General features: G+C 32.4%; 2 protein-coding genes across 2 annotated transcripts in view; both read left to right on the plus strand.

Annotated features, from left to right (window-relative positions):
- Positions 1-202: 202 nt before the first annotated feature.
- LOC145325096 (calcineurin B homologous protein 1-like) lies at positions 203-14,482 on the plus strand. The gene is made up of 7 exons (XM_080167944.1): positions 203-345; positions 1,083-1,175; positions 3,623-3,683; positions 6,627-6,761; positions 12,674-12,770; positions 13,118-13,275; positions 14,064-14,482. Exons 1-6 carry the CDS (start codon positions 245-247, stop codon positions 13,210-13,212), a joined length of 582 nt encoding a protein of 193 aa, XP_080024070.1. The 5' UTR covers positions 203-244; the 3' UTR covers positions 13,213-13,275; positions 14,064-14,482.
- A 4,550-nt stretch (positions 14,483-19,032) lies between these two features.
- LOC145328211 (uncharacterized) overlaps positions 19,033-23,969 on the plus strand; it is a 55,705-nt gene continuing 50,768 nt past the window's right edge. Inside the window, exons 1-3 of the mRNA XM_080171811.1 lie at positions 19,033-19,114; positions 21,690-21,806; positions 23,340-23,418. Of these exons, the coding sequence (XP_080027937.1) occupies positions 21,743-21,806; positions 23,340-23,418 (143 nt within the window). The 5' untranslated portion in view covers positions 19,033-19,114; positions 21,690-21,742. The remainder of the gene's footprint in view (positions 19,115-21,689; positions 21,807-23,339; positions 23,419-23,969) is intronic.

Here is a 23,969-nt window from a genome sequence, read left to right on the forward strand (position 1 = left end):
GTGCAGTTTCAGATTGGGTAATTATGCAAAATAGTTAAGAAAGTGTCATTAACAAAAAAGGTAGCATGTTGGATATAGGAAAAGGGACAGTTTTTCGTGGATTTTAAATGTTTGATCAATGAAATGTTTTTTTTTATAAATTACTAATCAAACTAGCTGTTTTAGAGATCTTAAATAATATGCAAAATAATTGTTTAGAATTTTTACAATTAATATTTCAGACAAGAACATCTCTTGTACAAAAATGGGTAACAGTTCTAGTTTACACTTGCAGCAGGAGGATGTACAGGCCATACAGGATGAAACCGGTTTCACTCCCCAGCAGATTGAAAGACTGTACAGTAGGTAAGAATTTATATTTACAGCTGAAGGATTAGTACAGGCCATACAGGATAAAACTGGTTTCACTCTACAGCAGATTGAAAGACTCTACAGCAGGTAAGAGTTTACATTTGCAGCAGGAGGATGTACAGGCCATACAAGATGAAACAGGTTTTACTCCCCAGCAGATTGAAAGACTGCACAGCAGGTTAATGTAATATTTTTCCGTATCGTTACAAAAACATTTTTTTTGCAGATAGTATTGCAGGTATGATTCATTGCAGGAGTTATCCTATATTTCTTACTTAATTTTTAGTAGAAAAATGATATTTTTTGTATAGCTTATATTCATTTGAATTGCTGAATGTGTACACAGTTTCCTCGGTGTTTCCTCATCCTATCTTAAAATTTAATACTAGCTAAAAACTTTAAATTACCAAAAATATCTAAATTTGAATGTATAAACGATTTATTCATCATACATTTAAAATTTCAAAAGTTTGATTTTTTGAAGTTTGAAGCTTTTTTAGCTAGTAGTGTGTATTGAGGATAAGGAAACACCTAGGTAACTGTGTACACATTCGGAAATTAAAATTCAACTGACCTTATAACCGGTCTAATAACTTACTTATATACTGCAGAGCATTGTCTATAACCGCCCCCCCCCCCCCATCCCACAAGCAAACCTTAAAAACACACTACTGGAGTATACGTATACCTATGTATAAGACAGGATTTTAAAATCAGATTTTTTTCTTCAGATTTTCCAGCTTAGACAAGGCAGGCAAGAGCCATCTCACAAGAGAAGATTTCCTTAGAATTCCAGAGCTGGCTATCAATCCTCTCGGAGACAGGTACAGTGTTCAAGAACCTTTTTCTTTAGGTTCTTAAATGAGATATAATAAACAGTATTTTGACACCTAAATAGATAATGCTTTTTCCTAGGTTCTGCCAGTTAAAATAAAAGGTCATATATGTATGAAAGAATAATTTTTTCTTTCTTTCTTAGTAGTACAGCAGTTTTTTTTGAAAAGGGAATTAATTTTGTATTATATTGCTCATTTTTGACTAGCGAAAAAGTGTTATGTAATCTGACCATTTTCTTGCTATGCATGATTGTTAAATTAAAATGAATCTCTTCTTTTTGTTATCAAAGGGTTAATGTATCTGATACCAAGAAATAAAAAACACTAATGAACACCATAACTAACATAGAAAACAAGGATTATAATATCCAAATGTAGCTTTGCAATAATCTAACTAACAACACCTGGATGAAAGATCAAGTCAAGCTAAAAAGTTAAAACCAAATTTTCAAACCTATCATATAAAGCACCGAACCGAGTGAGTCCTCCATTCTGAGAAGCTTTACGGGGTGGTTTTTTGGATTGAAGTATTGGGATGGTTTTCAGCTATTTTTCTACCAAATCCTTCTACTTTGATTAAAAAGCTCTAGATGCTAGGGGTGCAGCCTTACAAGAGTTTTAAACAGTGCGTCTACATTACTTTAATGTACGTAGTGACTTAACAACGGACTTTCCCTAGTCATAGAGAAGCTACGCAATTAAGAAGAATGTTTGGTAATATATTTATGTGTAGGGCTGAGCATCACTTTACAGTTTCTAAAAAAAAATTATATTTTTCTTCTGAATTTTGTTACAGCCATTTCTTGTTCATCAGAAAATCTTAATCTTAATGCACATTTTTCCAGAGTTAATGTATACCTGTTAAACTTAGAGGCAATGTGCTGACATTTAATTTTATTATTGAAATAAAATAAAATAATCGTTGATAAGTCTACCTAAATTTTACAATAGCCTGATCTTCATAATCAATATTATTAAAAATTAACAATTCTCTCGAAAAACTCGTAGCATTTTGTTAATTTTGAAATAGTTATTAGATGGCAAAATATGTTATAATAACCGTTTACGCACGGATTATATAATAACTACTTAAATTTTGAAAGTTGCGCACCCTTCTCTGTCACTACAATTAATAATTACATAAAGACCAGGGAAAAGGGAATGATATTCTGACAAACAATTCTAAAGGAAAATATCCCCACAACCCCCTTTCCTCCCCTTCTTACCCACCACTCTTCACTTGAGAAAACTTCAAAATTCTTTAAAAGGTTTCATGATTTTTTGTAGAATTGATTGTTACAATATTAGTTACCTCTGCATAAAGACTAAGCTGATATAATGATAGCACCTAATTTTAACTGGAATTTTTTTATGCATACAAATTTCATATTATCAAAAATGAACATCAACGCATAAATTTTCTGGGATTATTCCACTGGGAGCTTAAAAATATCTTCATATTTTTTGTCTTATTCATGAATACTTTATGAAGATTAATTATAGATGGGAAAGTTAAGGGGAAGGGGGGAAGTAGCTCAGCCCCTCATTTTTTTAATAATAAAAAATTACATAAGGTAAATTTTTACCAGTATTGTTCCTCTTTCGAGGAAAGGTTTCGATCTACCTACTCCCCAAAAGCTGATATCCTTTCCGGGACTTGCAGTTAGTGAGATCTTTTAGTAGATTACCTCGTACGGGCGGGATTACAGTCCAGGACCTTTTCGACTTGGTGTACTGTCTAGGTCCTGGTCCAGCAATCCAGGACCTTCAGGATGACTGTTACGCACCCTTCTCTGTCCAAACACCCAAGGATATTAGGTTAAGTAACATCCAACAGACAACCAACTCGATTTGATGCACGACCTTTGTCTGAGAAGTCCCAACTGTGCATGGTAACGAGTTGCGCCTTTTTTGGGCCAAGGCATTCCCCCTACTCTAACTATTTATGTCGCGCATCTGACATAGCAGCAGTAGGAACCATTTTTAACGTCTTTAGTTATGACGCAGTGTCGGCCCGAGATTCGAACCTATCACCTTCCCGACGACGAGCGGATGCGCTACGTGTTGAGCCACAGTCGCGGGTAGATCTTTTAGTACTTACATCCTACCTCTTTTACATAAGAATATCATAATTAATTAATAATAATTTTGTTGCAAGTTTTAAAATTTGAACATAATAAAATCATACCTTACAGGATTAATTGAAAAATTCTTAAAATTTTTTATTTCCTTTTTTGTTATTTTAGCTATTTTATTTTTCAGTCATCTTAGTTGACAAAGCCCAAATTGTGTCAAAAATGATACTTGTGACGTCATAAAAATGAGGGAGATGAGAGGAGAAATCCCTAATTTTTATGACGTCATGTGGATCATTTTTGACATAATTTGGGTTTAGTCATCTTCGTTAATATTAATATGATTTAAATATATTTTAGAATCGTGCACGCCTTCTTTTATGAAAGCAAGAACGGTGAAGAAGATAAAGTTGATTTCAAGGTAAGTCATTTTTAACATAGAGGGATAGGGGACTTACTTGTTTATTACTCTAGTCCTAAAAGTTTATAATAACGCTTTCTTATAAGACTATAATGTTATAATTTTGATTGGTTGGTTTACTCAGTTGAGTGTTCACACGTTTCAACAACTAATATTAATCTTCTGAATGGATGATTTTATGTACCATCATTGGAGGTGTACATCAATTTGGCCATTGTCTTATCCCTTTAGATCTCTGAATTTTTAAAGAATTAAAAAGCCCTTAAATATTTCTTTTTATTTAGGCAGAATCTTAAGTAAAAAGACAATAGATGATAAATTGATGTAAAACCCCAATTATGATAAAACAAAATTACCCATTATTTGGACTGAAATTGGATAAGTTTGCTTGATTGTAAAACCCAATCATGCAATATCTAATAAACGTGCCTAAGTATTAATGGAAGAATGTGTTTTTAAGAAATATGGATCCAATGTAACCCCTCCACAAATTGGGCAAAATAATCCAATTTCCATAATCAAAAGTTGTATGATCTCTGAATTATTCCATTCTTGTTTGAAAGTTTGAATGGGGAGAGTGAACTAAATAGTTTATTTGATCTGAATTAGGAATTTCAAGTTTATTTTGGAATTATTTGTCCCGTGGGAGTTGTCTGCCCAGCCATAACATTCATATTATTCCTGGATTTCAAATTTAATCTTTTCTGAGCAACTTGCAACTTTATAATTAAAGTTCATAAAAGGGCTAAAATTTATTAATGTAACTTTTTTTTATTTTTATAGATGTATAAATTCAGATTCTTTTAGTGTTTATATAGCACTATTAAACAAAAAGCTACCTGTTATTTTTTTTTACATTGCATTGATAAAACAATGCTTTTTAAAGTTTATTATGTTCATAAAAAGTTAAATACATAGCTATTCATAGGTATGGAAATTTGAGTAAAAAACATGTTTTTCTCAAAGAATTTAGTAAAATGAGGAATTTTTACATGGCTATATGGAATAAAAATTTTTTAGGGGTGGAGTAGAGTGAAACTGCGTGAAGTGCCGCCAAAAAATGACGTCATACAATTCAAGTGACCAATAAGATGCCAGTATAAATTTTACCATTGGTAAATTACAGTTTAAACTGGCCTATCATTGGTACTTTGTATTGTATGGCGTCATTTTTTTGGAGACACTTTACGCTGTATCGTTAGGGGGTTGTTGCCAAAGCTCAATAGCTTGAAGTGCATTGTATTTGGCTCTTAAATACCTTAGCTTTACTTTATTTGCTATAATTAGGGACTTTAAATATATATTTTTTGCCTAAAAATTAGATAGAGTACCTGGGGAATGAGAGAAAAGTGTTCATTTGGAGATTTAAAATAGTTTGGAGTTGGGAGTGGTACACATTTTTTTTAGTTTTATGACGACTATTATTTCATAAAAAATGGAATAAATTGAATAGGGGTGGAGCAGTATAGCTAAATTTATGTCGAAATTTCCTAGAATTATAGATCCATTTAACAATCCCTATAACCCTGCAAATTTGAAATGCAAACAAGAGTAAGAGAGAGTGAGAACCAACAACAAAACCTTTTTACCACCGTAAGTTTACAATCAGGGTATCAGGGAATGGACAATGGACAATAAATTGGTCTTCATCCCAAAATCTAGGAGTTCTATCTTTGTTATGTGTGAAATGTTTGGTTCAGAGTAGAGTTGTTGATTAATTAAACAGGCACTGTCCCTTCTTTCCATGTTTGTAAATTTTCCATTGCCAAATCGGATGTAAATAAAACAATAGAAGAAAATTTTCCTTTGGATTCTCATATATTTACATAAGATTTCGTTGGTTTCCGTTGAATTTATGGAATTTACCATAGTAAGAATTCATTGACATGCCTGATATTTTAGTCGACATTAGCATACTTTGTTTCACATTGAATATTACTGTAAGAAACGTAAATCTACCACATAACTTTTCATTAATTTGGGTTTCAATAGCTATAATCTTGTGTTGGCTTTTAAATAAGTTTTAAAAATTAGTTTCTCAATGCCCCAAATTTGTAGGGTAGTGAGTATACTAACTGTTGGTGTTACGCACCTGACAAAGTAGCAGAAACTAATCACTTAAAAATGAGAGATTATCTATCTCTTTTTTTTGTGGTTTCCTTTCTCACTTCTCCTCTCATCCCTCATTTTATGACGTCACATGGATGATTTTTTAAGACACTTTGTAAAGCTTCTTCTAAGGGTGGTATTTTTGGTTTAGAAACTCCTTTCTTGTGTATTTTCTAGAAAATAAAGCATTTTAAGATAGACCCATCTTTCAAACAGTATAAACTGTACAAAATAAGGATCTGAATTAACCTATAATCAGAATAATTTTTCTTCTTATTGACCTAGTACGTTTTTTTTTCTATGGTATGAAAATATGTACTATACACTGCATATCATACTTGATTTAAAAACCAGCCGTACTGGTATTTATAAGATTGTATGATTAACATGAAAGCGAAGTTTCTCTATAATTTATTGCGTCTGGTTCTTCTCTTGGGCAGGCTGGAATGAATATTCCAGTATGGATTCGAAACCTATTAATATCCACTGAATTATAACCGGTTCTCAGCCATACCGAAAAATAATGTTTAGCATCGTATCATAGACAATTTTCTACGAACATAAAAATTTTAAAATTAAAACCAGTTTTTAATTTTAATACCACCGGAAACCTGTGTATGATTCGATGAGATAGATAACATTAATAGTAATAATATTACAAATAAATTCAATTATCCCTATTTACATTTTTTAAAAGATATCAAACATAATCTTTAATTGGTATCAAATTATATGATAAGATAACAAAAGAGGGTAAATTGTTGGAGGCAAATTAATTTGTTTCAAGATGAAATATCCCTCCCCATTCTAACCTATTTCTTGTTTGTTTTTTAGGATTTCGTGAGGGTTTTGGCCCATTTCCGCCCCATCAAGAAAAACCAAGAGAAGAACAAACTGAACACACGTATGGAAAAGCTCCACTTTGCATTCAGAATGTACGATATCGATGGTGATGATAAAATTTCAAAGGTAATTTTACATTGAACAGACAACCAACCAAGGGCGTCCAAGCTTTTTTGTTTGGATGATGGGGGGGGGGGTAAAGAATTTAAAGTAAATTTTTTTTTTTTTTTTTTGGGGGGGGGGGGTTCTTTAAAACATAGAAGCAAGGACATAAACTTTTTTATTTTTTTTGTTGGGGGGGTTGGTAAAAATCAAAAATCAAAAGTTATGGGGGAAGGTAATCACCCATTCCCCCCCCCCCTTGGACGTCCCTGCAACCAACCCTTTAAAAAAAAAAAATATGAAAGGAATTCATTGCACATGATTTAGGCTGAAACATTTAATTTCAATAAACATACTTTTTAGTCATAAGCCTGACATTTTATAATTGTTTTTTTAAAATGTCGTTAATATGACACACAGTCTTAGTCCTGGCAATAAAAAATATCATTAAAAGAAAATTAGGTTTAGAGTTATGGGATAATGATAGTTAGAATATGTGAGATTCTGCCTTTTTAAGAACATTTCTTCGCTTGACCTTTCCCTCGGACGAATTGTATTTTAAAAGAAAGATACATTAATCAGAGCTGGATCTTTAAATCATTTTAGTGGTGAGCCAGATCGGGGTGAGCCAACTTTCCACCAATGAGAGCACAACATTTTATGAAATGCCGCGCTGTGATTGGCTGAAATTCGGCTCACCCCGATCTGGCTCACCACTAAAATGATTTAAAGATCCAGCTCAGATACAAATGTTGACACCCCTGACATTATTATTCTTTTTTAGAATAGATATTGTTTAAATAAATGATGAAAACGCATTATCTCATAAAGATAAACAAATTTTTACATCCTTGATAAGAAAACTTGTACTATTCCTCAAAGCTACAAGTGATCCACAACCCCCCACCCCTCCTTTAAAAAAAGTGTTTTTGTTTCATAAAACGACCTCTGACCCTAAATGGAACTATTCCTGCGGGGCTTTACTAACCATAGCTTAAAATGACCTAAAATATTCATAAAAATACTTTTTTCTAGGTATTAAGATTGTTTTATTCCACTTTCAATTGATAGGCAGTTGCCAAAAAAAAAACTTGATCCTCAAAGTACAATTTAGCTTGTTTCATTTGCGTTGCTTTTATTTGAAGCTCACAAAAGAAATTTAAATTAACAAGGTTGACAATAATCAAATGTATTACATTAAAAGTCCAAGAATCGAGAAAGAGAGAAAAGAACAATTTTGAAATAACTTTAGGACCAGTCTTATCGCTATTTTTTTCTTTCATATAGAAGTTATGAATCATCACCTAGGGTCTCTGTATTCTAAGGGGCATGGAAGAGTAGAAAATAGCCTAGAACCATTGTAAGACTTAACTCTAAAAATAGCCATTCATGAACCTATGTGAAGCTTCCCTTAAACGGAGAACTGAAACAGTTCACAAGTTTTCGAAATCTTAAGCTACAGACAAAAAATACTGCTATGAAAAACAGGATTTGATTTATAAATTCTACATTCGGATTAACATACCCTAGTTATACAGTGGTTGCGCTACTAAAAAGGGTGCTAAGCAGGTCAGCTGAATTTGAGGTGCCAATTGTGTACACAGTTTCCTCGGTGTTTCCTCATAAAAAATCAAAATATAAAGTTTGAAGCTTTTACCTAGTAGTAAATATTGAGATTGGATGAGGAAACACCGAGAAAACTGTTTACACAATCGGCAACTCAAATTCAGCTGACTGCTAAGCATTGAGCTCAGTTAATTCTGGTTTCTCTGGATAATGGATGTGTCAATTTAAATTATTGCTTGTTAGGCTCTGAAATCAGATAAAATTTACACGAAATTTGTCAGCTTTTCTTTTTCCATAGAAAAGGGGTTATAAAAACGGATATAGAATATAAGTGGATATTATGAAATGGAAACAATTTTTGTCAACATAGGATGCTAAAATAGACAGGACTTCATTATTGGTCAGTTCGTTCATCTAGTAGGAGAGGAGAGAGTAGCGATGGGGTTAGATCGTTTTTTTTGACAGCTACACGTTTTACTTTATTAGAGTACATAATAATCTGGTGTAAGATCCAAGTAATATAATAAATAAATCAGATTGTTATAAATCTGAAAAAAAGCAAAAGTTAGACAAAACGGTCTTATTCGCGCGGTTTTCGGGCACTGCATCTGCCTTGTGCTGTATTCTAGATATTTTTTATGCCTTTTTGTTCTGGTATTTATAATATGCAAACGTCTGAGTTGTTTCCAGGAGCAGCACTTTAAGTAAAAAAAAACATTCGTTGTTTTACCTTGGTACAAAGAATCTTTTACTTTTTAGAAAGTTGTTTTATACAGTTTCATTTTCATGTCCCTTGTTCCTGGAATTTTATGTTAACATTATTGAGTACTAAGTTTAGAAGTTCCTCAACAGTTTTCAAAACATAAACTTTTTTTAAAATTAAAATTTGATTGTTGCTTACCTTTTTAAATACTGTTATTGTATCATTTTCTTATGCAACTGTTATTCATTTAATAAACTTCTTAGCAAAAACAAAAACTTTTATTGTAAATGTCAAAGAAATTAAAGTCATAATTAAAAGAAAACAGACAGTAAATTAGCAAAGTTCTGTCATTAGAGTAAAACACTATACATCTGTTGTTCTGTCTGTCTGTTATGTCAGGGATTCAAAGATAGGACAATGAACAATAATCTTTATTTATCTTATCATATTATAAACAGCTTTCCGCAGATATTAAAATGAAAATTTTAAGATGAAAAACCAGTTTGGACTGACAAAACTGGTATTAATATTATGATTTTTATTTTGATGATCGTGGAAAATTGTCTGTAATAAGATGTTATACATGATTTTTCAGTATGGCTGAATCGGTTTCGAATCCATACAGGAAATTAAACTTCCTCCCTCATTTTTATGTTGTGATAACAGTTAAATATTTTAAGGAAATGGGTTGTAGATATATTTGACCGTCATTGCCCTAACATTGCCCTGATGTTTTGCAGATTATGAAATAATTAAGTTTTGATTGAAGGTAGCATGATTGTCTCTACTTTTTATTTCAACAATTCTAAACAAACTTTTAAATTGCAAAAATTCTGTTGTATTAGGATCTGTCGTACGGTCTGCATACTTTAAAATACAACGTGTTAAAACAGTCAAATATGTGCTAGCATTTAATCTAATACTCAGAAACAATTCAAACAGTTTATTGTTATCTTTTTAAATATTGTGAGCATATTTTTGCAACGCAGCTTTTGGAAAAAATTACTCTTGTTGTGTTTTTGATTATATCTGCATAATCAAGAAATGACAAACAGATAGACAAAAGTTTTAAAAATTGCAGAGCGAATCTTCTCTCTAAATAGGACGTCTCTTAAATATCGTCAAAGATTATTAAGAAAATTAAATTTATCTTTCTGAATTTTTCTGAAATATTGAAACATAAATTCTTTGACATTAAATCTCATTTTTGTTGCATAATATTCTACTGTTTCTTTTTATTGCAACTAGCTTAAAACCACCACAGGACCTGTAGGTATATTCCCTGAAGAGTGGAATCCAATCGGTTCAGTGGTTACCGAGATCTTGAGGGACAGACGGACGGACGGACAGACAGACAGACAGACATCGTTATACTTTGTATTATAGATATATTGCAATTATTACTGCAATTAAGGACGTCCAAGCTATTTCATATGCGAGGGGGGAGTAAAAATATGGGGGGGTATTCTTTATATAATAATCAAGCTTCAAAATTTTGGGGATGTGTACGGCACCCCCAAATTCATTTGGGGGGTAATCATCCCTTTACCCCCCCCCCCCTCCCTTTAGACGTCCTTGACTGCAATATATACTTAGGTTATTACTGCTGTGATACATATTGACATATTTTTCCTTGTTGTTTTTTAAAAACTGTATCTTCCATAAAATTTTGGGTGTGTCATTATAACAACCATAATAAATTATTAAAATGATAAAAACAAGTTTATATTTTTCAAAAACTTTATCCGAAAAAATATAACATTTGGAGTTTACTGCAAAAACATGATGATTTTAGGGCCTAACTAGTTGTATCATAGAAAAGGGTATGTGATTCTGAAAAACAATTATGAAGGAAAATTTCCCCACAACCCCATTCTTACCCACCCCTCTTCAGTCACATGAAAAAAAATCAAGATATTCTTCCACCTTACTTCAAAGGTTTCGTGATTTTTTTTAGAATTGATTGTTAGAATAGCTAGGCCTGAGTTGTATTATTGTGTTTAAAGGGGTTAGGATTAAGCAGGGACCACAGGGGATAAGACAATTTAAGATAAATTACCCTTTCTGTAGATTAATATTAGTTGTGGAAGCGTTTGGACACTTCTAGTTTGTAAAACCCAATAATATTTAACTTTTATTAAAATTTTTAAGTTTCTAGTGGGAATTTTATTTCTTTTTGTTCCTAACCCTTACCTAACCTAGCCTAATCTTAAATATACCAGGTAAAGTGACATTTTTTTAAAAACATACGTTCAGAAATTCAAAGGTTTTATTTTCCAATTATCCTTCATGAGAATATAATATCCTCCTTCTAACTTGACAAACTAAACAAACTTTTTTTCATGTTGATATATTTTGTCGCAGAATACTTATAAAGTTAATAACTTTGCAAGGACGCTCATTTTATCATAATATTTTGTCAGGTCTCGGCAACTTTTCTGTTTTTCAAGTGTCGCGTCTGAAACTGCTTGTTTTAAAGAAAGTAGCGGCTTGGATTCGGCTGCAGAATATGAAAAAAGTACGGCTTAGCTGTGGGTCAATAAAAGATGGAGAAAAAAGGTGATTCTGTGTAATTTTTTTACTTTCTGGTTGCGGCACTTTTGGCAGCTGTTGTTTTTAGCCGCGATCATTTGCTTCAGATTATTTGCAAATAGAAGATGAGACGCGAATATCGATTTGAAGTACTGCCGAGCCTTGCTATTTTGACTCCAAATATTTTATGCATTTTTTTTGCCAAAACCTGCCCTTGTGCTTTTTTGTTATTCCAGTAATTTGATCTTTAGTGCATTTATTCAAAAGTTGTGTTGATTTTGCACAATTTTCTTTGTAGGAGAGAAGTAATGGCGCGCAAATTATAATTTTTCAAGCAAAAATTATGTTTTCATTTGATAATTCTAGTTAGGTCTAGACAAAATTCTAGTTAGGTTTACACAAAATTCTTGGTTTTTAGCAGTATTATCTATAATTATTGATCACGGAAGCATTGATCAGTTTCTTTTTAAAAATACACATTAATCTCCAATAATTAAGAGGAATAATAAATGTATCAAATTAGATTAGATTAATTATTTTTGGATAAACAATGCATACATTAATTAAACAATAATTATAAATGAATAACATGAGTGTAATTTACATCTATATATATTTATATATAAAGTCAAATTTTATTTACATGGGCTTTATATAAAAACTTTCCTCCCAAATGGTAATTTTTCCAATAGGCAGTTAGCATGCAGTAATGTGTTTTCACACATTGTTTTCATACAGGCCTCACAAGTAAGACTGAAAATAGACAGGTCCTACCGATCTGTGGTAACTATATGATGGTTGCAAGAAATATCTGCTCAACAGATCTATAGTATAGATGTATATACCAGGCAACTACCTCCCTTCCTTTTTCAATAACCTTTTAAGTCTGCTTCTAAATAATTTCCTCTTACTTGGCTGTCTTAATATAAGCGATACAATCGGTTGATTTTCAATGACCCAATAGAACGGTTGCACAAGGTTGATGCGATGGGGAGATACAGTTATTTAACTATTTCTCCCTCTAGTGTTTTACTCTAATATCTACTCTGACCAAGGCATGCATATCAATTTTGTTTGTCTCTGTAAAAAATACATTAATTTTATTTTTAGTGAATTAACTAACTGTATTATTTAGGAGGAATTATTAGCTGTGCTGACTATGATGGTTGGACAGAATATCTGCCCAGAACAGTTGTTATCTATTGCAGAGAGAACTATTATTGAAGCTGATACAGGAATTCATTATTTACAATCTTATCTTGCTTATATTCTTGTCTTAAAACAAGATTATTTGAATTAGTGCCAAAATTTGGTTTTCATACAATATCCTACAAAATAAAAAAGTTAAAACAATGGTTAAAAAGAATTATTAAAAGTATATTGAAAATGTAAAAAATTGCTGTTTAAATCTTAATGTATCAATTGGGACAAAATGGTATATCTATCTTCCATTGGCGTATCCATCCATGTTTTCCTATTTTTGAAAACACTATAGTATTCAAAACTTTTAAAATCCTTGAAAATTTTATACTTTTTGACAAAATCTAGAAAAAATTATGTATAATGAATAATGTGACTGCAGATAGAGACAACCTGATCTCATTCGAGGAGTTTGCCAAGGTGCTGGAGAGGACCGACGTCGAGCAGAAGATGTCTATCAGGTTCCTGAGCTAGGTGCGCCCCTCACACCACCACCACCTACACAAACAAATATTGGCTTCCATTGAAACTAAAACAAGGAAGATATTACAAGATGCTTAAATTTAAATCAATAATTGCAAACTCGCGAAAGTGGCATATCACATAGTGCTACACTCGTTATCGGGAAGGTGATAGGTTCGAATCTCGGCTCAACAACGTGTCATAAACAAAGAAGTTAAAAATGGTTCCTACTGATGCTATGTCAATTGCGCGATATAAATAGTTGTTAGAGTAGGGTTAATGCCTTTGCCAAAACAAGCGCAATTCATAAAAATGACACCATGGAAACTGTCCCAATTTTGTATAACTTTTGCGGAACATGTTCCAGTTACGTCATATTTTTCTTTCCCGAAAAAGAGAAGGGGGGAAGAAAATCTCTTCAAAAGAGATGGGGAAAACCCCCTTTTCTCCCATCTCTTTTTTCTTCCCCCCTTCCCTTTTTTTTCTTTCCCCCTTCCCTTTTTCGGGAAAGAAAAATATGACGTAACTGGAACATGTTCCGCAAAAGTTATACAAAATTGGGACAGTTTCCATGGTGTCATAAAAATGCACAGTTAGGACTTCTAGACAAAGGTTGGTTGTCCGAAGGACGTTGGGTAGTTATGCACACAATTAGGCAAGATTTGGTTCAGGCTACTATAAAAGCCATAATCGTCTGTTTATCCTTTTTCTCATTTTGCTATCATCAACTTTTAAATGTTGTCTGGATTTTTAAATCATATTTCTTTTAATAAACTTTGCTACTATAACATAAGTTTCCGAATTTTTTACTCGTCAAATGCATTGTTTAAATCAGAATCTTAACAACATCTTGTAATGTTTACAGGTTTTGGTGAAAATAGGCAACTAAATCTATTACAATACATACATACATACATTTAGTAGTTGTAGTTGTAACTCATATGTCATTGTAAAACATAACAGTCCAGTTTTTATTAATTAATTTTCTATGCAATCCTCTGTTTGATAATATTATTGGCATTTATAATTTTAAATAATATATGAACTTATTTTAGTTTTAGAAAAAACTGTAATCATTTATTATGTTTTAGGCCATAGTCTTAGGACCTCATTTAATTGGCATTAGATTTTATTCATTGCACATTATTTAATAATATATTGAAATGTAATATATTATTTTTCAAAATTTTTAATATTCTGCATATTTAATGTAATTATATATGTATTAGAATTGCAAAATATGTATTTCTTAGTAGTCTTTAATAAATATCTTTTAAAAGTTCCTGGTTTTTTTTTCTTAATAAAGTAAAACTTTAGAAAAGTTTTGGCCATAAAAATGAAATTGTTGAAACTTGTTTCAAGTATTTACTTAAAGCATCACACCTCGCTTTTACAGAAATACAGGTTTCTTAATGAAAGTTATAGTTTAGATCCAATGAGATTTGCTAAAGTAGGAAGACAAAGAAAGTCCCACAAAAAATGACGCCATAAAAACAAGGAATTATCCATCTCTTTTTTAGGAGTTTTCTTTACCACTTCTCCTCTCCTCAGCCCTCATTTTTATGACATCATCTTTCATCTTCGTCTTCCAAAAAGTCCCACAAAAAATCAGCATGTTACGTCATAAAAACAAAGGATTATTCATCTCTTTTTTAGGGGTTTTCTTTCCCACTTCTCCTCTCCTCAGCCCTCATTTTTATGACGTCATTGAGGAACTTTCTTCGTCTCCCTAAATTAGCCCAGGAGTTATCCTTAGCATTATATGTATATAAAGTTGTAAGTTTTTTTTCTGAAGCTAAAAATCTCGAAAACTACTGATCTTAATTGATTCTACTTTTCAGAAATGCTTTAAAATATCTTTGGGGTGGTTATAGGCTATTTTTCTGACCTCTTACCCACTTATAGAGGCTAGGGGCGAAGTAAATAGCATGGATTTAAAGGACTATGTATGGCTTAGAGAACCTAGGAGGTTTTAAAGTGATATTACTGTCTTAAAGTATAGCAAAGCAGCTTATACCAATAATGAAATTAATTCGGAAAAAAATCACGAAACCTATACGTGTTTTTCATCTGTCTTTGGGGGGGCAACACATCATAAAATTGACGACCTCTCCATTTGCCCCCCAAATTTTATTTTAAATTTATTTCGCTTGTTGGTTATACCTTATACCTGATAGCAAAGTAGTATATAAAGGAGAAGTAACACATGGAAAGATATTTTTGCAAATCCTCATTTGAAAGAAACTGGATGTGTAATTGTATTTGTGGATCTCGTTAATCGTTGAATTGAAATTGCTCATACTGATCCAGAGCAGGTTTTTAATTATTTTGTGGGAGGGTACCTCCCAATTCCAAAGAGAAATCATCACAAAAAATACCCCCTCCATTCCAACCCTGTGTGATGGGTAGAGTAACCTTGCAATAATATGGAACCTTGTGCCCGCTAAATCTCTCTCTGTGTGAACAATATTTTGGAATCCTTCAAACTTGGACAAAATACGCTGCTGCATTCTGCATTTATTTGACCCAAAATAATAAGCTGCATTATCCTTATCAATAGAAAGGGGACAAACAATAAGAAAATGTTTAGTTTTTAGTAGTTTGGTATAGTGTAGTAGTATAACATTTAGTGAAACGAAAAGCTTGCAATTAAACAAGACCTAAAACGGTCATAGATGCGTAGATGTAAAATTAATGTAATTTATATAAATTAACAGGTATTGAAAATTGAGTCAAATGAAAAAAAATATTATGGTTGTTACGGATAGACTAAAATACTGCAATAGCATGTACTCTATTGGCGGTATACAACTTTACTGTTTGAGTGTGTGACTGAGTCAGTCATTCAGCGAGGGAAGCGGATCTACACATTTAAAGCGGAAGCGAATCTACACTTCCTTAAACATTAAAGCAAAAATTTGAGGGAAGGAAGAAGATTTCATCGTCCCATTCCCTTATTTTTAGAGGGAGGGTGGTGGGGCTATGTTGGTTATACTAACTTATTGAGGGATAATACCTAATAATCAGAATACCGATAACTTCAAGTTTACTTTTTGAACTGCATTCTTGTCAAGAAAAAAACAACAAAGTCAAGGATTTTGAACCAATTGATTAAAGAATATCCATAATAAATTTTGTTGCTGTTATAATATCAACACAATACTAAATAATAACACTAGTGGCTTCGCCCCATGCCTCTAGGGGCTTTGCACCAAGAGGTAATTAAAAGAAAAATTAAGTACCTCTGGATCTGCTACCACTAATTTTAAAAATAATAAAAAAAATAGAGGAAGATTTTTTATTTTTTGGGGGGGATTAGGGGTGTCCCACCCTTCAAGAAAATAGCCTAAAACCACCACAGGACCAGTAGGTATATTTCCTGAAGAGTAGAATCCAATCAGTTCAGTGGTTACCAAGATCTTAAGGGACCGACGGACTGATAGACAGACGGACAGACATCAAGCTACTTTGTATTATAGATAGGTGTAACTATCTTCTAGCTTTCTACCCATTTCTAAATTGAAAACAATTCTATTAATGGTATACTTAAGACATAACTTTCAAGATAATTTGATTAGTGATGGACAATGGACATTAGGTTCCTTAAAAGAAAGAAATAAAAAAAATAAACTTACTCTAGTGCACTATGATTTCGTGTTTTTTTCAGCCACCTGGCTGATTAAGACGGCTTAAGAAAACAAAGTGTAAGACAATATAAATCCTCTTTTATCTCTTATTGTATGTTTACAATATAATCAAACAAAAAACACTTTGCTTTCAGTAGAGCAGCAACTACAAGCCAATAATAGTCATTTATCGCATTTCCGCGTATAATAAAATAAAAAAATATAAGATCAAAACTAGTTTTGTTAGTCCCGTAGGGCAGAAGAAATTAAGGGCTAGCAAAACTGATATAAATCTTTTTTTTTATTTTAATTTTCGTGAAAACTGTGTGTAATTATTTTTCAGTATAGCTGAGAACCTGGACTTATCCAGCGGATATTATTCGGTTTCGAAGCTATACTGTAAATTATTTTATACAATATAAAAATTGGAAAATCTTATAAAATTGCTCAATGTGAAGATTATCCTAGTTTGTAGGAATTAGTAAATTATTGAATATCAAGATGTCTGTCAGACGAACGGACGTAAATACCATAAATATCGAGAAGTTTTGCTACTTAAAAGATAAAACAAACTCCAAGATAAAAATTTTAAAACTGTGTAGTAAAAAGTAGATAGTGTTAATTTCATTTCTTTTACAAGTCTCAAATTCTATGCGTCAAAAAAAAAAGGATGAAATAAAATGAACTAATAAAAAGTAAACTGGCTTTAAAGGAAAATTTTTTATAAATAAATCTAAATTAAACAAATAGGTTTTTAGGATTCAACTCAAGTGCCACTAGGAACCTCTAGGGGGCGTAGCCGCAAGTAACAAAGAAATTAAGAGAATTTAAAAAACACAAAACATAAAAAAGGTGCATGTCTATTGAAGCATGAGCGACAGACAGACGGACAAATCAATTTATGAACTAGATTCGCAAATTCAAAGGAATTTTCATTGTAACTTTCAGCCGAGAAAATTATTTTTACCCATTTTGTTACGGATTAATTTCTGATGGACAGACAACGTGAATTATAGAGTAGCTTTTACTACTAATAAAAAAAGAAAAGGCTAAAGAAGCTTCATTCCAACAAATCTAGAAGTGACACCAAAGAAATGAAAATAAATTTGGTAAACTATATATTTGTGTCGAATCTAATCGTGCAACCAATCAATATCCATTTTATTTCTTGTCAAAAATCCCCCAAAGAACAAAAATTTGTTAGCTTCAATATTATAGAATTGGAATTATTCCCTCGCACAATTCTGAAATGGAGGAGAGAAGGGAAAGGTAAAGGGAAAAGAAATTGCATGGACTGATGGAAGGAAGAAATACCACCAACCTGTAAGTGTAATCATCATGGCTTTGTATCAACTCTTGGAAATTATTTTTCTTGAAAAAAACCATGCTATAATTAATTATTTTGAAATGTGTAATATATTTTCTCGTATTCATTCGAATCCGGTGGATAGGAACCGGTTCTCATCCATACGAAAAAACTATGTCTAGCATCGTATTATATCCAGCTTTTTACGAATATAAAAATGTACAATCATAAGATTTAAACCAGTTTTTTTAGCCGATGCCTCCGGCACCTCGGGGCTAAAAAACTAGTTTTAATCTTATAATTGTACATTCTATATCCGCGGAAAGCCGTTTATAATACGATGCGAGAAATAACTATTCCAGTATCGCTTCGAAAATGATTAAAATCTTAGCAACACTGAAAAATTATGTCTAGCATCGTATTATATCCAATTTTCTAAGAATATAAAAATTTACAATTATTAAAAAAAACAGTTTTTTTGCCGTGCTTTAGGCATATCAGGGCTTAAACTGGTTTGCTTTGTTATTGCCGCGCAGCTTATTTTAAAGATTATTCTGTAATACTTGTTTAAACCAATACAAGACTTAAATATGAAAATAAAATAGACTAAAACCACTCTTGGACCTAAGTGAACCTTACCTGAAAAGGATAATTCAATAGGTTCAATAGTTATTGAAATCGAAAGCTTCAGACAAAAAACTTACTGCTTTCAATATCAGAATAGAGAGTTTAAAAATGAGAGTTGTTACCCAGCCATTACTCTACTCTACTACTACAAGCCGTAAACAAGGTTACTTTCATGATGAAGCTACCAGTACTACAACAATATTACAACCATAAACACAACAACAAATAATAACATTTCTGCAAAACTATTTCTTTAACATTAAACTTTATTTTAGAAATAATAAAATGATATCAAAATTAAAACTAAGTTTGATTTAAAAATTCTCAAAATGCTTGGAAGACAATAATAAACCAGGTAGAGATATTTATATCAAATCATTAATTTTGTTTAGGTTATTTTTCCATTAATTTATAAATTCCCCTTTGATATATATTTGTAAGCAAAGTTTTTTTTATATTAGACCTTGATGTAATATTTAATAAACATAATTGTTGTAAAAGTTATTAAAAAACTATTTTTGATTAACTTTATTTGCGAAAATAAATGTTTTTTTTTGTAATAAAGTTGATTTTAAACCTCAACATTTTGATATTCCGTTAAAAATTTTTTCTGTTACTGAAAGAGTTAATAATTATTTTAGCCAGCTGCGCGTTTAAATTTATTATAAAACATGAAAATAGGGTGCTTAAGATCCAAGTAATAATATATAAATTTTTGTAATACCTTGTTGTGTATTAATCCTCCAATTACCCTGTGTTTAGAATCTGTAATAGTTTGTATAATTTAGTCTTTCTTAATCATCCATATATCTATACCTGTATCCATGATTTCTCATGCTAGAATCTGAGATACTAGTTGATTAATCCTCTAGCTATTCACCTATCCTTGTATTTAGAATTTGTGATAGTTTGTAGTGTAAAGTTGATGATGAATCCTTCACCCTGAATTCTTGATTTTTATCCTAGAGACTGCGATAGTTTGTAGTATTTAGTTGTACATTAATCATCTATATATCTATCCCTCTGTTTAGAATCTGTAATAGTTTGTAGAATCTAGTCTTTCTTAATCATCCATATATCTATCCCTGTATCCATGATTTCTCATGCTAGAATCTGAGATACTAGCATAAGGAAAAAGGATAAGAGGATGAATAATCACCCCCTTTTCATGGTAAAATACTACTTCCCCATCCCTAAATCTTTAAAGAAAATATAGCAGATGAAAGTCAAAAGCCGCCCAGGGCTTTTTGTATGTCAATCATAAATAATAATGTGAATAAAAAGAAAAGCGATATTTAGCAAACAGCCATGGGTGGTCAGAATCAGCTGAATGTTTATTATGAAAAAAATTTCCCCCTTTTTAGAAATGAAAGGATTCATCTTTCATGCACAAATTTTTTTAAATAAAAATAAATTCTTTGTAATTTTTAATTAAAACATTAAAACGACAATATCTAAAAGTAAAAAAAAAATATTTTTTTAGATGTTGTTATTTTAGTATTTTTTATACCTATTTAACCCTTACAGCTCGGGCCCCAATTCCCACCTTAATAGATCGGGGGGGGGGGGGGGGGGGGCTCCAAGAGCCCCCCCCTCTATCTCGGCTCCTGTTACAGATAAAAGCGTAAAATTTTTTTCTGGTGGTTTATGTGTATTTTTAGAGAAAATTACTTTTTCTAGTCATAGTGGCCAGGCCGCTCCTTAGCCGCTTTTTAGCGGCCAGCCGCTAAATTCTAAAACTGCTGTAGAGCGGCCAATTTTGCAGCTAGGATGACCAAATTTTAGGACGAACTTTTATTTTTCATAACAAAAAAAATACTTTTTCTGATCATCGCCGAAAAACGGCAAATACTGGAAACCGCCATTTTCGGCGGTTACGGTGGTAAAACGGCGGTTGGCGGCGCCAAATAATATTTTTATCTGTTTGATGTTGCTCAAGGATTTACCAAAAAAAATTTTAGGTCTCTAGCTGTAATAGAAGCCACGATATTCATGATATATGTCTGTAGTAAAAGCCGGACAAAAATCGGTCATAAAGTCGGTCAGGGAGTGGTCAAACGGTCATAACACAACTTTTCTCAGAAGGTCATTGATATCTAAGTATTCACCAAAAAAATTTTAGGTTTCTCCGGCCTTATACACAAAAGTCATAATGTAGAAATTAAGATTTATTTAGAATTTTTTTCTAATTTTGGTGTTACCCAACCGACTTTGACCGGACACCACGACCGACACAGACCAGATATCCTAATAAAATCAACTCTTGCCGACGTATAATTACTAAACTTAAAAAGTCATGAAGTCACAGCACTCCATCTTACCTACAAAAAAAATGAGATTGAAAAAACTAGAGGGGGGGGGCTCTTGGAGCCCCCCCCCCCCCCCCCGATCTGTAAGGGTTAATAACAAAATTTTCTTTTTATTTGTAATTTAAATATTATATTCTAATTATTAAAACTTTACATATTAATTTTGTAATCCTCCCATTTGAAAAGTGGTGGAATAGCAATACAATTTAGCGCGGCAACAGCGCTAATTAGGCTCCTGGGCCCACTGCCTATTTTCGTCTTCTAGTTGCTTCGATTCCTCTCTTTTATTTTTTTCTCTATGGATACTAGTTTATTCACCTGTCCCTGCATTTAGAATCTGTGATTGTTTGTACCTAATTATTTACTAGCGGTTGCACCACGTGCATCTAGGGGCTGTATATTCTAAGGGATATGGAAGGGTAGAAAAATAGCCTAAAACCATACACAGACTTTTTAAAATTATAATAGAATAGCCTAAAACCATCTAAGGACATAGAAGAAGCTTTACTTCAAAGAAGAACCATATCAGTTCAGCGGTTAGTGAGATCCTTCGGTACAGACAAAAAAGCTTACTACTTCATATAATAGGATTAATCCTCCATCTACTTACCTTGTGTTTAGAATCTGTGATAGTTTGTAGTACCTTGATTGTTGCTGCAAGATCTCAATGCAAAATGACGAAACCTTCTCCGATTTCAAACTCCAAGTTGTCAGATACAATTCTCAAGATTAATCCAGGTAAATTATGATTTGGGTCAGCATGATCACTCCCATATTCGCACAGTAGAATTTTGGAGAAATCTTGTTACCCTTGTATAAAAGTAACAGGATGTTTGTCTTTCTGTGAATATGTGTGTGTCTGTCTGTACCGAAGGGCCTCGCTCACCACTGTGCCAATATGGTTTGCCGCCTTTAAATTGTAGCTTCTCATAGGTCCTGGGAAGGTATATAACTATTTTGGGGGATGAGCAACACCACCCTCCCTTGAGAAATCACTACTAGAAAAAAATTCTTTCCTCCCAGGGATACGGGACGAGGATGTGACAAACATTTCTAAGTGAAAATTTTAATTTGTTGAATCTAGCACCTTCCAAATATTTTTATACTTTTTCGTTTTCAAATTAAAATTAAAAGTGGGGCAAATAAAAAGAGGAGGTGTTAAATGATGTTAGAGTATTTCTCGTATTCATTCGAATCCGGTGGATAGGAACCGGTTCTCATCCATACGAAAAAACTATGTCTAGCATCGTATTATATCCAGCTTTATACGAATATAAAAATGTACAATCATAAGATTAAAACCAGTTTTTTAAGCCGGTGCCTTCGGCACCTCGGGGCTAAAAACACTAGTTTTAATCTCATAATTGTACATTCTATATCCGCGAAAAGCTGTTTATAATACGATGCGAGAAATAACTATCAAATGAAAGAGGCAGTTTTTTGTTCTTGCAGTAATCTGCGTTTTTGATTTTTTGACAATGTGATAATTTGCAGTAGGGAATGCACTGCACTGTAATAAGTTTTGATCAGATGTATTTCACAAGTGCTCAGCATTAACAAAGCCCATGTATAAAAACCTAATGCATCTAATTTAGTACATTGATAATATTCAATTCTTATGACTTACAGACAAAGGATTTGCACCAAAAGATTTGTAAACTACAATTTTAGGAAAACTTTATAGAGGACTTGAGATGATTTTAGGCTATTATTCTGTCCTCACCCCCTCAATCGAATACAGAGCCCCTAAATGCTATGAGTGTAACCGCTTGTTCATTCATTCATAATTACTGAAACTTTCGGATCAACTGCAGTTCACGGTAAAATATTCCCGGTAACGAATATTTCCAAAAATCTATGAATTTTAAAGGCTGCTAGCTGCCAAACGGCTGAACGTACAGATCATGCCCGTACACTGTTTTGGCATAAGATGGCCTACAAATGATAGCATATGGAATAGCCATAAATCAATAATGCATAATTATCTCGCAGTGCAGAGAAATGCGCTAAATCTATGCGTTTTTTCTTCAGTGAAGATTTCCCTGTGCATCATTGGATCTTGGCCATTCCAGATTATTTGTAGGCTTTCTTATGCCGCTTAAAATGATGTGCGGGTATGATCTGTAAGTTCAGCCTGGCAGCTAGCAGTCTTTAAAATTCATAGATTTTTGGAAATATTCGTTACCAGGAATATTTTACCGTGAACTGCAGTTGATGCAAACTTTCTTTTGCACATAATTAAAAATCCTACTTAAATTTTTTTTTGTGTAGGTATAAGCCGTAACCTGGATACCCAGCTAAAACTATCCAACAAGTTGATACAGAAACAAATTAGATCCGCTGATTATGACAGGAATAAAATATCAGATGATTCATTCAAATTAAGCAAAACCAGGGATAAGGGATGGGAAACGTAGGAAAATATTATTTCAGGCCTATTTCAAGCCTAGGCCTATTTCTAGCCTAATAAACCAGTTTTGGGATAGCGCAGTGGTTCGTATAAAATGCTAATGAAAAAGCTGTGTGTGTGTGTGTAGATAAAGTATAGAATCAAATTCAGGTAGCTAGTTTAAAGTAAAAAACATAACTTTTTATAAACCTATATATTAATGGCTTTTGTTAAAATGAAGTTTTTTCTCTCCCAAAATTTTTTATCTTTTACTTTGGTAATTTGAACTGTCAGAAAGCTATCGTTGGGTTTCCCTCAGACAGATTTTAGTTTGTATTATTTGCATTTTTATTAATGAGTAAAAATTTTATTTGAAAATTTCATTGCTAATTAAAATTCAAAATAAATAGATAAATATGCACTTGGGTAACATTCTATCAAGTTCTTTGGATACTATACTGGATATAATGTAATGATATATCTGTACTGTGTTGTATTGTACAAAAATTAGG

This window comes from Acartia tonsa, chromosome 1 (genome assembly GCF_053477335.1).
Source record: "Acartia tonsa isolate MP-2025a chromosome 1, ASM5347733v1, whole genome shotgun sequence".
Lineage (NCBI taxonomy): Eukaryota > Metazoa > Arthropoda > Copepoda > Calanoida > Acartiidae > Acartia > Acartia tonsa.